The sequence below is a fragment of the Carassius auratus genome, chromosome 25 (assembly GCF_003368295.1).
Source record: "Carassius auratus strain Wakin chromosome 25, ASM336829v1, whole genome shotgun sequence".
NCBI lineage: Eukaryota > Metazoa > Chordata > Actinopteri > Cypriniformes > Cyprinidae > Carassius > Carassius auratus.
Genome location: NC_039267.1, coordinates 16,118,701 through 16,134,846, shown reverse-complemented (window position 1 = coordinate 16,134,846; position 16,146 = coordinate 16,118,701). Strand labels below are relative to the sequence as shown.

At 38.7% G+C, this 16,146-nt stretch overlaps 1 protein-coding gene across 1 annotated transcript; it reads left to right on the top strand.

Moving 5' to 3' along the window:
• The first annotated feature begins 1,610 nt into the window (after positions 1-1,610).
• LOC113043523 (sulfide:quinone oxidoreductase, mitochondrial-like) lies at positions 1,611-13,498 on the top strand. The gene is made up of 10 exons (XM_026202968.1): positions 1,611-1,670; positions 2,536-2,762; positions 3,049-3,219; positions 4,242-4,295; positions 5,739-5,933; positions 9,542-9,751; positions 9,840-10,023; positions 10,270-10,337; positions 12,727-12,905; positions 13,000-13,498. The coding sequence occupies exons 2-10, from the start codon at positions 2,547-2,549 to the stop codon at positions 13,055-13,057; spliced, it is 1,335 nt and encodes a 444-aa protein (XP_026058753.1). The 5' UTR covers positions 1,611-1,670; positions 2,536-2,546; the 3' UTR covers positions 13,058-13,498.
• The last annotated feature ends 2,648 nt before the right edge of the window (positions 13,499-16,146 follow it).

The following is a 16,146-nucleotide window of genomic DNA, read 5'->3' as shown; positions in this document are numbered from 1 at the left end:
GCGCGCGCACGCACACACACGCGCACAAACGACCGTTACAGATCAAAACAAAAAGCCGTTAAATATATATATATAATATATATATATATATATAATATATATATATATATATATATATATATATATATATATTATATTATATTATATATACATACACATAATAATAATAATAATAATAATATATAATTCAATTCACCAAAAAGGTTAATTTGTTGTCTGCATATTTTACCCTATAAAAGGTTTACATTATATTATATTATATTATATTATATTATATTTATATTATATTATATTATATTATATTATAATTATTTTATTGGTTAAAAGCGTCTGCTAAATGACTAAATGTAAATATAATATTATTCAATAATTAACAGGCCTATAAATATATTTTATATGATATTTTAATATCACCTTTAATACACTAGTTCAGGTTTACTGTCGTTATATTTAAGTAAAAAATCCTGACGTTAAATAATAAAAAATAAGTCACTATAAAAAATAATATACATCTGAAAATTAATATCTTACAGATTAGTATACACATTTGTACTTTGTTGCTTCTAACGAGAGAGGTATTCAGTTTTTGCGAGTGGGTGAAGAAGGCGAGTGGGTGACTCATCAAAACCCCTCTGATTGGCCGTGGCGTTCATAAACTCAACAGCATCGTGTGTGATTGGTTATAATGTGCAGCGCTGTAAAAATGAGTCTGTCTCTGGCTCAGCGCCAGCGAACGAACACATATCTGAATTTAGCAGCTGATGATATGACGCACAGAACGATTTAATCACGCCTGGTGTGATTGTATTAAATAAAGAAAATATTAATCGGCTAATTTTTGTCTTTAGGAAGCTGCATTCAAAATCCACTCGGCTAAAAAATCTCAGTTATCTAGCAGGTTTAAGTGAAGTTAATTATGCCATTTTATTTGTTTTCAACAGGCTATAATGAGTGCTGTATTTCTCGATAATAACCAATCAAAGCAGCTTTGAGGGAGATGCAATGGCGACACCTTCTGGACGATTTCGGCGGCATGACATTAACTCATGTACAGTATGTCCTACACTGAAACAAGCATGGAGTGCTATTAAATAATAACTAGCCTAAATAATATACACGCAGCTCTCTGTTTGCAATTTAACACATGTAGCCTACTGTACACAGCAAACTGTAAATGTAAATATAATGACTGCAGAAGTCAAATTAGTTATGTAGTCACCTGCATCAAAATGGGGAATATAAATCTAGAAGGGGTGTGTAGTCATTAAAACAGTGTGTCATTCTTTACAAGGGTTAGCTATCTCGACAGCATTTTAGGGCGTTTGACCTCAGAAAAGACTGTTTTGACCTGCCTCACTAAATTATTGGACCACAGTAAATGTTGCCTAGAAAAACTGTTCCACAGGTTTTGAGAGAAAAAGCTAAAATAAATAAATTAAATCTGCCTATGTAGACCGTGAGAGACAACGATGCCCAAATTGTTTAGGCAGGCAGCTCAATAGGTTTTGAGTCACATCCTCATAACGTTTCCAAGGTACAGTTTCATGACTCAGATGTGTTGCGTAGGAATGATGGGAAGTGTGTCTTTGACTGTGTACCAATGTGTTTTCATCAAACAGGAAGTGAGGACTCTCTCTCAACACACAGAGGACACTTCTGAAAAGGAAAAGGTGAGTAGATACATGCAAGCTGTATGATTTCTACATTTAGCCTATTATTTTTAATGTATTAAATTACATTTGCAGTTTGACTATTTCAAGTAGACTAAATTGCGCAGTTGCTTTGAGAAATAAAAATAAAAAAGGCTTTTGAGAACCTGATATCACAACCCTGGTAAAGTTAAGACCTTTATCATTTTATGTACAGAGGTACATATTTATGTATATATGCATGGCCACAAATTAATACGTTGTATTAAATAACTCTCTGTTCACATGTCATGTACAGGGCTTATATTTATGTGCTGTCTTTGATGGATATGCTCACTCTTTTTTAAACTATACGAGAGTTCGTGATTATTGTATTTCTTTTTTTTTATGTTTAATACATTTCTTTCACATGACAGCTTGTTCGTCTGTGCTTGTTTTGCTGTTGGAACATTTTATCCTTCGATTCATTTGATTTCAAATTAAAAATTCTAATTCATTCTTCCAGTTGAGGTTATATCTCACAATTTAGAATTTTGTATCTCAGAATCGCAAAGTATTAACTAATTGTAAGATATACCATAATAGTATATAAAAGAGAAGTCCTTTGAAATCGATGGGAAATTTAGTTGCGCCAGTTATGTTGCGTAACAGGATATTGCACATTAAATTGAACCATGAAGGTGTGTTATTATAAAATAGTCAAACTCACAATGGTGAAATACAGGCTAAACTCAGAATTGTGATATATATAAACTCCATAGCAGAAAGTGTAAAATGTAACATAAATCTATCGATATCCATTCTTTATTATGCAGTGTGGTCGTTGCAAATATAACTTTTGGCTATAAACCTGTTTACATATTTCCCTTCTCTGGTTTCCTTACAGAATCACACACCATGACAGGCCAGCTACACACACAGCGGCTGCTGTCCAGGCTGTACCGCAGAGTCTTCTCTGTCATTAACTCACAAATTCACACCAGCTCTGGGCTGGCCGCTAAGGACCACTACAAATTTCTGGTGCTCGGTGGTGGGACAGGTGGCATAACTATGGCCGCACGTATGAAAAGAAAGGTCGGTGCGCAAAACGTGGCTATCGTGGAGCCTAGTGAGGTATGCAGCAGCAGAGCCTTTATAGCTGAACTGGCCCTTTAAGAGACCCTTATTGTGCCTGGCTGTTCTTTAGGCATAATGTAGAAAGCTGTTATTTTAAATTATAATATTACTGTTTTTACGGTACTTTTAATAAATAAATGCAACCTGGGTGAGCATGAGAGACGGATTTCAGACATATAAAAAAACACCCCAGACTTTTTGCATTTTTAAGGTATGTTATTTAAAAACCTTTGCATTGTTTCCTCAGTGTTCAGCATTACATCTAATGCACTTTTGACTCCAGGTGCATTACTATCAGCCGATATGGACATTAGTTGGTGCAGGGGCCAAAAGTGTTGCATCTTCTGGACGATCAACAGCGAGTGTGATTCCCTCAGGGGTGACATGGGTCAAGTCCAAAGTGGCAGAATTTGATCCTAGGAACAACGTCGTCCACACAGACTCTGGGAAAAAGGTATTTAGGTTGATAGTTAGCGATTAATGGCTTATCCTAAGCCAGGTTTAGGGCACAGTTCAATTAGGATATTAAAGTAATTTTCATTTGAAAAGCTCAGACTTACATTTTAGTCTAGAACTAGGCTGAAGCCTTGTCTGTGAAACCCGGGGAATGTGTGTCGTGTCATGTTTTGGGATAGAGTTGTGATTTTCTGCAAAGCTTTAGTGTTGAAAAGAGTAATCCTTTGAAATTGCTGGGAAATCTTGTGGCATCAGTAATGTTTATATTGCTTTATATTGAAGCAAAAAGGTGTGCCATCATAAAATAGTCATAGCTGACATGAAGTAACATGAACTTGTTGCAAAATTTGAAGGAATATCATGTAGGGATGTTCATTTTCACCGGTTAACTGTTAACCGACTGTTAAGAATTTCGGAGAATTTCTCATTCGACACAAAATCAAATGTTTCTGTATTTGCGATGTATTTGAATGGCAAATTATTATTTATGCAGCCTACTTCACTCGCGTTCCAATATCCACGTCAAACTAAATGTTTTGCATTACATCACAGCGATACGGTGATAACACAAATTGTAAATGGTTTGCCATTAATTGTGTGCATTCACAATAAAAACAAATCTATGTGTGTAAAATGAGCATAAAAAAATACACTCTCAGAAAAAAAAGGTACAAAAGCTGTCACTAGGGCAGTACCTTTTCAATAGGTACACTTTTGTACCTTTTAAGTACTAAGATGTACACTTTAGGTACTAATATGTACCTTTAAATAACCAACATGAACTCTTTAGGTACAAAGTTGTGCCTTTTAAAAAGGTACCACTACAGTGACAACTTTTGTACCTTTTTTTCTGAGAGTGTAGGATGCCACTTTCTGCTGTCTGGTTTCCTTTCGCGCAGCAGAAACATTTTCTTAATTTAATATACAAGTAAATATATATTTCTCATATGCCTATTTATTTGTTTTATGTTTTTCTCCGTATTTTTATCATGTAACTGTTAACTTATTTTCTTCTCTCAGATTTCCTATGATTATCTGATTGTAGCTCTTGGCCTTGAGCTGCATTATGAAAAGGTATGTTATGAATTCATTAATAGACTAATTAATTGACTAAATTGCAAGTTTTTTTTCAGTTTCATATGCACAATGTAAAACCTTAACTGTATGGAGTGAATGCTTTGATTGAGAGAAGCATTTTTGGCTCCTGTAGTTGTTTCATTAATACAGCGTGGTGTTATTGCCACATCAGTCCAGAGCAAGTGTCCAATCTTAATGTAATGTTAATTACATTTGTCTATCAGACTTGATAATAACGTTCAAGTTAAAGGGGGGGTGAAATGCTATTTCATGCATACTGAGTTTTTTACACTGTTAAAGAGTTGGATTCCCATGCTAAACATGGACAAAGTTTCAAAAATTAAGTTGTACGTTTGAAGGAGTATTTCTGTTCCAAAAATACTCCTTCCGGTTTGTCACAAATTTTGGAAAGTTTTTTTTCGAGTATGGCTCTGTGTGACGTTAGATGGAGCGGAATTTCCTTATATGGGTCCTGAGGGCAATTCTGCCGGAAGAGCGCGCGCTCCCGTATAGTAGAGCACTGAGAGCAGAGACATTCACTGATCAGAGCGAGAGCGTCGCGAAATGTCACAAAAGAAGTGTGTTTTTGGTTGCCAGGGCAAGACAACCCTGCACAGATTACCAAAAAAAAACAGCATTAAGGGACCAGTGGATGGAGTTTATTTTTACAGAGCATCAATGGAGTTGTGCAAGTGTTTTTGTTTGTTCCCTGCATTTCGAAGATGCTTGTTTTACAAACAAAGCCCAGTTTGATGACGGATTTGCGTATCGTTTATTTCTTAAGGATGATGCAATCCCAACAAAAAAGGGTCACGATTGTGTGTTGGAACCGCAGGCTGTGAGTAAAACTGCTACAAATATCTCTGCCTCCTTGTTAGAGCGTCCGCCTCCCATGCCGGAGACCCGGGTTCGAGCCCCGCTCGGAGCGAGTTGTTGCTGCTGCTGCTGCTGCTCTCGTTCAGTTTCAGCCTCTGGATCATAAATAAACGGCTGAATCTGACTGTTAGCCATGGTTTGTTTTGGTTGGTTTTGTCCTCACGGTAATGTCACAGCTTCCAAACGCTCTCAATGCAAAAGCCTATTCGCGCTCGTGATTCTTTAGCTCCGCCCACACGTCACGCCTCCAGCCGGTCGTGTTTTTCCGGGAAAAATCGGTACAGACTATCTTTCTCTTATGAATATAATAAAACTAAAGACTTTTTGGAGTTATGAAGGATGCAGTACTATTCTATAGGTACTCAAGATTAACAGGATATTATATATAGGCAGGCAGACACATCCGGGAGAAAGTTCAGGAGGTGGCCTGATGATCTGGAGAAGAACAAATAACAGACGTAGGGAGGAGCCATGGTGGAGGACTTAACAATTTCTTGTGTGATGTTTGATAAGATTTTCATTTCAAAATTGTCAATCTAATTGATTTAATTCTGCTGATTACAGATCAAGGGCCTGCCTGAAGGGTTTGACCATCCCAAAATCGGTTCAAACTACTCTGTGAAAACAGTGGAAAAGACTTGGAATGCCTTGAAGAACTTTAAGGAGGGCAATGCTTTGTTCACTTTCCCAAACACTCCCGTCAAATGTGGAGGAGCGCCTCAGAAAATCATGTACCTTTCTGATGCCTTCCTGAGAAAGGTTCATTCTTAATCATTGAATTCCCCCAAAATTTGTTACAATCACGATTTTATGTATAAATATACTGTACTGTATGTATGTACAGTACATAAATAATCAGCTTTTATTTATACACTTACAAAAATAGAATCCCGTTACTATATTTCTGGACATGTATGGTAGTAATAACATGATTCTTGGACAAATATCATGATAAAACCATGTTTTGGCCAATTATCGTGGTAAAACAATATATTTTGGACATATGCATAACATAGTAATACAATATTTTGTGGACAGAAATCAAGGTAACACAATGTATTTTTTACATATGCGTACCATACTAAATACTATTAATACATTTTGTGGATAGAAATCAAGGTAATAACCAGAAACAAAGGTTATAATGTTTTGGGGGGGCATTTGTCTTTGTAACACCATGCATTTTGGACGTGTACTTTGGTAATACCATATTTTGAACTTAAAAGAGTAATGCCATGTTTTTGGCCATATATCATGGTAAAACTATATATTTTGGACATGTACCATGGTAATATAATATTTTGTGGACATAAATAAATGTAATACCATGTTTTGGTCATATATCATGGTAACACCAATGTATTTTGGACAAGTATAATGGCAATACCATGTTGCGTTGAACAAGGGTAATTCCATGTAAATCAAAATTAGAAAGAGCTTTATTGCCAAGTATGCTTGCACATACAAGGAATTTGTTTTAGTGACATAAGCTAAGCTTCCAGTACACTGAAACAAAAACTAAAAAAATGCATTGCAAATAAATTAATTGTATGAACAGTTGTGCTACAGATGATAATGGAATAGAAAAGGGTTAGATGCAGAGGTGTACTAGGATGGAGAGCTAACAAATAAATATATGGATATACATTTAACTGTTCATGAGGTAGATTGCCTAGGTGAAGAAACTGTTCTTGTGCCTGACTGTCCTGGTATTTACAGCTCTGAGGTGCCAGCCAGATGGCAAAAGTTCGAAAGTGGGGTAAGATGTGAGAGATCCAGAGTCATTTTACGAGTCCGGATGTTTACAGTTATTGAAGGGTGGGCAGGGGAGCACCAATAATCCTTTCAGCAGTCAGACTGTTCTCTGTAGTCTTCTGATGTCTGATTTTGTAGCTGAACCAAACCAGACAGTTATTGAAATGCACAGGACAGACTCAATGACGGCTGAGTAGAACTGTTTCAGGAGCTCCTGTGGCAGGTTAAACTTCCTCAGCTAGCGAAGGAAGTACAACCTTTGTTAGGCCTTTTTAACAATGGAGTCAATGTGATTGTCCCACTTCAGGTCCTGAGAGATTGTAGTTCCCAGGAATCTGAATGACTCCACTGCAGTCACAGTGCTGTCTACGATGGTGAGTGGGGGGATAGCAGTGAGGTTTCTCCTGAATTCCACGATCATCTCCACAGTTTTGAGTGTGTTGAGCTCCAGGTTGTTAAGACTGCACCGGACAGCCAGCTGCTCAACCTCTTGTCTGTAAGCAGACTCGTCACCGTCCTGGATGAGACCGATGATGTAGAGACTGTAGTGTCAACTGAAAACTTTAGGAGCTTGACAGAGGGGTCTTTAGAGGTGCAGTCGTTGGTGTACAGGGAGAAGAGCAGAGGGAAGAGAACACATCCCTGAGGGGCGCCAGTGTTGGTGGAGCAGCTGTTTGATGTGAATTTCCCCAGTCTCACTAACTGTTGCCTATCTGTCAGAAAGCTGGTGATCCACTGACAGATAGAGCTAGGAACAGAGAGCTGGGTCAGTTTGGTCTGGAAGGCGGTTTGGATGATGGTGTTGAAAGCCGAACTAAAGTCTACAAACAGGATCCTCACCTAAGTTCCTGTTTTGTCCAGATGTTGCAAGATGAAGTGCAATCCCATGTTGATTGCATCATCCATGGACCTGTTTGCTTGGTAAGCAAACTGCAGGGGGTCCAGTAAGGGTCTATTGATGTCCTTCAGATAAGCAAGAACCATTTTTCAAAACGACTTCATGATGACAGACGTTAGAGCCACAGGCCTGTCTTCATTAAGTCCTGTTATCTTGGGTTTCTTTAGAGTGGGGATGATGGTGGAGCATTTGAAGAAGGAAGGCACTTCACACAACTCCAGAAATCTGTTGAAGATCTGTAAAAAGATGGCGGCCAGCTGGTCAGCACAGGTTTTCAGACAGGCTGGTGTAACGCCATCTGGCCCTGGTGCTTCTCTTCTTTTATTCTTCATGAAGACTTGGCGCACATCTCCTTCATTGATTTGAAGTGCAGGAGGAGTGGAGAGGGGGATTGCAGAAGGTATTAACCGTTGTGTAGGGAGATGGTCAAAATGGGTGTTCCAAATCTACAGTAAAACTCATTCAGGTATTAAGCAAGTGATGATTGATTTGCCTCAGTGCAGGGGGATGATGTCTTGTAGTTTGTGATGGCTGTCAGCCCTTTCCACACTGAAATTGAGTTGTTGGAAGTGAACTGGTCTTCCAACTTTTTAGCGTAGGTCCTTTTAGCCACTCTAACCTCTTTGTTCAGTGTGTTCCTGGCCTAATTGTACAATACTCTGTCCCCATTACTGTAGGCATCCTCTTTGGCCTGACGAAGATGTCTGAGTTTTGCTGGAAACCATGGCTTATCATTGTTGAATGTTAAATAAGTCCTGGTAGGAATGCATATATCCTCACAGAACTGATATATGATGTTACGGTCTCTGTGAGTTCATCCAGATGAGTGGTAGCAGCTTCAAAAACACTCCAATCAGTGAGGTCAAAACAAGCTTGTAAATCCTGCTCTGTTTCGTTGGTCCATCTTTTTATAGTCTTTACTACAGGTTTAGCATATTTAAGTTTCTGCCTGTAGGTCTGTATAAGATGAACCAGGCAGTGGTCAGATAGCCCCAAAGCTGCTTGTGGAACAGAGTGATATGCATCCTTTATTGAGGTGTAACAGTGATCCAATATATTACTGTCTCTGGTGGGACATGTAACATGCTGTCTGTATTTTGGCAGTTCACGGGAGAGAATGGCTTTATTAAAGTCCCCAAGAATGATTAAAACAGAGTCCGGGTGTTGTTGTCCTGTGTCTGTGATCTGATCAGTGAGTTTCTGTAAAGCCAGGCTCATGTGCGCTTGCGGAGGAATGTAAAGACTCACCAGAATGAACGAGTGAAACTCCTGTGTTGAACAGAACGGCTTACAGTTAACATAGAGCACTTCTAGATCTGAACAGCACATCTTCTTTAACACAGTTACATCTGTACACCACCGTTCATTGATGTAAAAGCATGTCCCACCACTACGCGATTTCCCTGTTGATTCTGCATTGCGATCTGGATGGAGCGCACTGTCTGGAATGGCATCATTCAGCCAGGTTCCAGTGAAACGTAGAGCGTCAGAGTGTGAGAAATTGGGCCTATATCATGGAAAAAACATGTTTTTGTTAGTATAACATGGTAAGACCATGACATTATTCAAAGTAGCTTAGAGTGCCATGTAAATAACAGGGTGAATATGGTATTCATTCATACCAAAATATTAACATGGTATTACCTCAGTACATTTACAACTCAATAATATTAAAAGAAATGACAATATTTTTTAAACAATGTTCTTTTTTTAGACAGGGAAAAGGTCCAAAGCCAACATTATTTATAACACCCCCTTACCAAAGCTGTTTGGGGTCAAGAAATACGCTGATGCCTTGTGGGAGATTGTGAAGAAGCGGGACATTAACATAAACCTCAGGCACAATCTCATCGAGGTCAGGGCCGACAAACAGGAAGCCATTTTTGAGAATCTGGACAAACCTGGAGAGACAAAGGTTTACAAGGTAGATGTTGTTAAATTACACAAAAAATATCTTTAGTTCTGTTAAGCAGTAGTTTAAGTGTCTCACGGACCCTTCATGTTGGTGATAGTATGAGATGATCCACGTCACCCCTCCGATGGGACCTCCTGCAGTGTTGAAGGGCTCCTCGCTGGACGATGCGACCGGCTGGCTGGACGTAGACAAGAACACTCTTCAGCATAAGACTTACGCCAATGTATTTGGTATCGGAGACTGCACCAATCTACCCACGTCCAAAACAGCAGCAGCAGTAGGTAAAACACCTAAAAAAACACCTCATCTTTTTGTTTTTCTGGGATAGGGAGAACGAGATATTAGTCCCTGCTCATCAAACCTTTTCTCACTACTCATCAGACAGTTCTAGAACCTGCTTCAGTCGCCTTTTTTCACCATACAACAGTGGTTAATTCCCCATTCATTGAGGTGATTTTCATGGTGAGAGAGCTGTTAGTACTTGATTTATTGAAATGAGAATAATCTGTGAATATAATCTTCTACAGCTGCGCAGTCTGCAGTACTCGACCGAACTGTCAGCCAAATTCTGAAGAAAAAGACACCAGATAAGATGGTAAGTATGTTAAAGGATAAACATTAATGTGGTTTACAAACTGTTTGCTCCTCCAACCTTATTTCCTGTGTTGCCTGACTGTTGTTGCAAATCAGCTAAAAGGGTGAATATGAATAATTAATCATAACTAGTTAGAATTAATCATAGATATTTAGAAGATCTGCTGAAAGTATTTACTTAAAATCTCAGTGTAATTTATAAGAATGTTAATTTCCTGATTAAGGAAAATAACTTTCTTATTGTACAATACTACTCAGAGCATGTAGCAAAAATCTGCATGATTAGGGACTCCAGATATGAGCAAACAATGAACATCCTCAAGTGCGATACAAGTTAGACTTTATTAACTACATAAACACTTAAACTAGTCTAACATACACATATACAAATACACGCATACAGTGGGCATAGGAAAAAGGGTTAAAGCTTAAGCAGTGAAGAGAACAGAAATAAAACATGGAGCTATCATACAATTTGATATTCAGCAGATCTACAGCCTGGAGGAAACATCAGTTTCTTAGTTCAAACACACCTTTGCAAAGGATGCAAATGATACTTAATGTATCAATTAATATGTCAAAATTTGATACATGCACGTCTCGCCTGTCTGAAAGAGAGTCCTGATGCACTCTCGATGGGAAAGAACCATCAAAGTCTGAGGATCTTTGATGAATAGAAAGTCAAGGCTGAAGGCTTTAGAAGCGTTGTTGCTCATATCCTCACTCCTCAGAATCTAATGGACCCACAGACTGCCTGAGCTATGTGTTGGGGCCCACTGGGGCATGCCCGCACCAGTACAGGCTCTCCACATGGACACAGAAGACTTAGCAGAAGAAGAAGTACATGGGGGATTGGCTTGTCCAATGAGAAAGGCTGAAATTCCAAGCGGGAGGTTGGAAATATGGGAGAGTTTTACAACCCTTTGTGTGAGGACATGGTAATTTGCATATGGAACTCTACTGAGGGTCCATAGACCTTTTGGTTAGATGAGGGGGTGTTACTTGTTAAATATAACAAATAGTTGTGCGTCTCATTGGTCCAAATGCTACACTGTGCCCCCACCAGGGTGGTTGTAGTGTTAACAAAACAATTTCTGAAAAATAATATGAAATAAGCCAGTGATATATTTTAGTCAATAATTAGTCAAGCTGGAGACTGCCAAACCAAATATGGCTGGCTTTCAGGTTCATTTGTTTCACTGTAAGGGGAAAATTAAGTTCAGTGCCTTCTGGTATAGTTGTTCCACACAGGGTACTCAGCGTGTTGTATACTGAACAGTTTTGCATATTTGGTACTGTGGGTCATGGTTGTCCTACACATACTGAAAATATTATTAAAACATTATGCATGCCTATAACAGAAACATTGCAGCATGGTGGCATACTGTTCCAAAAATAGCTGTTTTCCTTATATAACTACACAAAAAATAGCAAGTACATTCAAATGTTAGGGCTATGTTGTCCTGAAGCTCAACTGCGGCCGCAGTTAAATGCACTTGCATTTTCAAATACTTTTATATACGAAATTGATGTACACACAGTCAGTTATGTTTTCAGAGCAGGACAAAACATCTGATATCGAAATAGATCTGTGCATTAGTGTGAATGCAGCTTGTTAAAGCTGCCACCGTCTATGATCTCATCAGTAATTATCAAACGGCAATAATGCTGAGGAAACTATAGTCTGTAAACCTTCAGACACTTAAAGAAGACTTATTTTAAATAATTATTAGTTTTAAAAAATAGCCTACTGTGCTTATATAATAATAATAATAAAATAATAATAAAGTAAATTTTGCACAAAACAAATTTGATATGAATTTAAATGAAAATGTATACACATGCTGCAATATTGAAAACTGAGAATGTGACGCACCGTGATATTGAGTTGATAATGACAATCGTAATTGAATTGTGAAACCAGTGAAGATTCACACCCCTATTTTTAAGATGGAAGTACTGACATACGGAGATTCCAAATATAAACAAAAAGCATATAAATGCAATTTTATTTAAGATGTTAAATTTTAAGGATGTATTTGCGCAGCAGAAGAATTAACTGGGGGAAAAATGTAGATCAATAATTGTTTTGGAATCAGATCGTGACTCCCAGAATAGGAATCAGATCAGGTTGTAAAGTGTCTGAAGATTCCCACCCCTAATAGATGTACAGGATGCATGACAACATTATAATGCATCAATGCATCGTTAATTTTAATCGAATCGAGTCCCACCCCTATCAAATGTAGGTAAATAATACATACATTAATTCATTCATTAAATTACAGCTATACTAATAAATATTTAAAATGTCATTTTTCAAAATAAGCAAGATAGTTACACATTGAATAATAATCTCTAATATTAAATAGTAATTGTGTATGTTGCAGTATGATGGCTACAGCTCCTGCCCACTGGTTACCAGCTACAACACAGCGATCCTGGCAGAATTTGATTATGACGGACAGCCGCTGGAGACCTTCCCTGTGGACCAGAGCAAAGAGAGCAGGATTATGTACCACATGAAAGCTGATTTCATGCCTATTTTGTATTGGCATGGACTTCTCAAGTGAGTCCCGATCGTGTACTGATCATAACTTTCTGATTAAAAGCCTAATATTCATTTTTTGTCTTCCTATTTTGTTTTTCTTCCTCAAATTAAGGGGATTTTGGGGAGGCCCAGGACCATTACGGACCATCATGCATTTGGGAATGAAGTAGAACAAACTTTTATTTGGAAACAAAGCAAAAATGTATTCTTTTTCATTATTAACAAGTTTCTCTTAGACGATGCTTGATATAAGTGACTATCCAGAGATGTCTGCTTTTAAATATAGTTTGCTAGTTATGTATAATTTCCCATTACAATGCTATATAATATTTTTGGCTGTGGCATAATCCATGTCTTTGCGATTAAAAAACATTCTATTTCTGAGCAAATTTGAATATATGTTATAAATATGAAACTAAATCACAGGTTCTTTACTCCAGATAGATAGATAGATTTTTGATTAATTGGCTCCACACCTGTTTCAATTCTCCCAATTAAGTTTTTAGTACTTAAGTTCTGTGTTTATCCCCTGTTCCTTTGTCTGCTATCATTTGATACATGTCTGGTTGTGCCCATCTCATTCTGTCATTAAAATAACTCTTTTGGAACTGTATTCCTTCATTGTGCGCTTGTGTTCACATCAGACTGTAACATAATAGCACACCCTCAAAGTGCGTAAAATTAGAAGCGTTTGTAACAACGTACACACTTCACAATCATCTGGAGGTGGGAACCGGCGGACAATTAAAATGAGAACTTTAATAATAAAATAAACACCAAAACAGTGCAGCAGCCCCTCACGGACGACTGCGGCGCACAAACAAAAACCAAATACAAAATAAAGTCCAGGCCTGGTCATCTCTCATCCGTCACTGTCATCGCTACTGTTTTGTATCCTTCCATCTCCTCCGTGGGACTCGTCAGACTCGTCTCATCTGCAGAGCCTGGCGGTGGCACTGGACGGCCCTCGGCGGAAGGCACGACACTCCTCCGCAGCCCGGTGGACAGTGACGGCTTCTCCGATTTTGGGTAGCCGGCAGGAGTCCTCCGTTCCCTGTTCCTCCCCGTTCAGGCGGACGGCAGCAAGCTCCTTCCATCTCCTCCGTGGGACTCAAGATGGAAGCCCCGTTCCCACGGCTCTCGGCCCTGCCCCACTCGTTACAGCGTTTTTCTTTCTTGGACTGGTTTAAAGAAGTATTACCCTGTGCCCCTGAAACTCCTGCATCTTTGCTGGTTCCGGCCAGCTGATCTCCTCCTGTGTTCCCATCCAGCATCGCACTCCCTCCTCCTCGTCTGTAACAGCCACCAGTTTTAATTTTAGGTTTTAATTTCACATTTAATGTAACTTTTAATTTTTTTTAATATAATTTCAAACATTAGTTTTCAATGTTTTATGTTTAAAATATCAAAACATTATTTATTATTTGCAAAGTTTTAATTTTGTTGATACTGATAGCATTTGCTTGGTATCAGCCCAAATGCAAGTATCTGACCTAAAAGATGGTGCACCCTTTTAGAAAAAAATGGCATAAAGGTTAAAAAAAATAAAAATTAATTAGGAGTCAGCTGTCAATACAATTAAAAATAAGATATGAGAACAATAACACACTCAGCAAAAAATTTTCTAGTTAGCGATGAAATCACAGATTTATATATTTTTGTCAGTGTTCAAACCCTTTTTTTTATCTCGATGTGCCACCCCAAGATTTACTGTGGCCTCATCTGGCAACCCCCATTTAAAATTTTCTGAGGGCACTACTGATGGTAAGCCATAAACATTAATTGCCAAAGAAGCTGGCTGTTCACAGAGTGCTGTATCCAAGCATGGTAACAGAAAGTTGAGTGGAAGGAAAAGGTGTGGAAGAAAAAGATGCATAACCAACCGAGAGAACCGCAGTCTTGTGAGGATTGTCAAGCAAAATTGAATCAAGTATTTGAGTAAACTTCACAAGGATTGGACTGAGGCTGGGGTCAAGACATCAAGAGCAAACACACACAGACGTGTCAAGGAATTTGAACCACAGACAACATCAGAGGCATCTTACCTGGGCTAAGAAGAAGAACTGGAAAAAATAAACAAACTAAAAAAAGCTTTTTTTAAATTGGTCTTATGAATTATTCTAATTTGTTAAGATAGTGAAGTGGTGGGTTTTTGTTAAATGTGAGCCAAAATCATCACAGTTAAAAGAACCAAAGAATTAAAGGGGGGGTGAAATGCTCGTTTTCACTCAATATCCTGTTAATCTTGAGTAAATTTAGAGTAGTACTGCATCCTTCATAAATCCAAAAAGTCTTTAGTTTTATTATATTCATAAGAGAAAGATAGTCGGTACCGATTTTTCCTGGAAAAACACGACCGGCTGGAGGCGTGACGTGTGGGCGGAGCTAAAGAATCACGAGCGCGAATAGGCTTTTGCGTTGAGAGCGTTTGGAAGCTGTGACATTACCCAGAGCCGCTGAAAAACATATTTAAGGCTCTGACATTACCGTGAGGGAAAACCCATCATCCAAAACAAACCATGGCTTACAGTCAGATTCAGCCGTTTATTTATGATCCAGAACCAAATCCAGAGGCTGAAACTGAACGAAAGCAGCAGCAGCAACGACTCGCTCCGAGCGGGGCTCGAACCCGGGTCTCTGGCATGGGAGGGGACGCACTAACAAGGAGGCAGAGATATTTGAAGCAGTTTTACTCACCACCTGCAGTTCCAACACACGATCGTGACCGTTTTTCCTTGGGATTGCATCATCCTTAAGAAATAAACGATACGCAAATCCGTCGTCAAACTGGGCCTTGTGAACAAGCATCTTCGAAATGCAGGGAACAAACAAAAACACTTGCACAACTCCGTTGATGCTCTGTAAAAATAAACTCCATCCACTGGTCCCTTAATGCATTTTTTTTTTTTTGGTAATCTGTGCAGGGTTGTCTTGCCCTGGCAACCAAAAACACACTTCTTTTGTGCCTTTTCGCGACGCTTTCGCTCTGATCAGTGAATCGCTCTGATCAGTGAAATGTCTGTGCTGCTCAGCCTCGCTATACGGGAGCGCGCGCTCTTCCGGCAGAAGTGCCTCAGGACCCATAAAAGGAAATTCCGCTCCATCTAACGTCACACAGAGCCATAGTCGAAAAAAAACTTTCCGAAACTTGTGACAAACCGGACAACTTAATTTTTGAAACTTTGTCCATGTTCCGCATGGGAATCCAACTCTTTAACAGTGTAAAAAACTCAGTATGCATGAAATAGCATTTCACCCC

Bases quoted from the DNA above. Each gene is read 5' to 3' on its own strand.
- LOC113043523 (XM_026202968.1), top strand. From the start codon at position 2,547: ATGACAGGCCAGCTACACACACAGCGGCTGCTGTCCAGGCTGTACCGC. The intron at 2,763-3,048 runs GTATGCAGCAGC...TTTTGACTCCAG, and splicing joins CTATCGTGGAGCCTAGTGAG to GTGCATTACTATCAGCCGAT. The intron at 12,906-12,999 runs GTGAGTCCCGAT...CCTCAAATTAAG, and splicing joins TATTGGCATGGACTTCTCAA to GGGATTTTGGGGAGGCCCAG.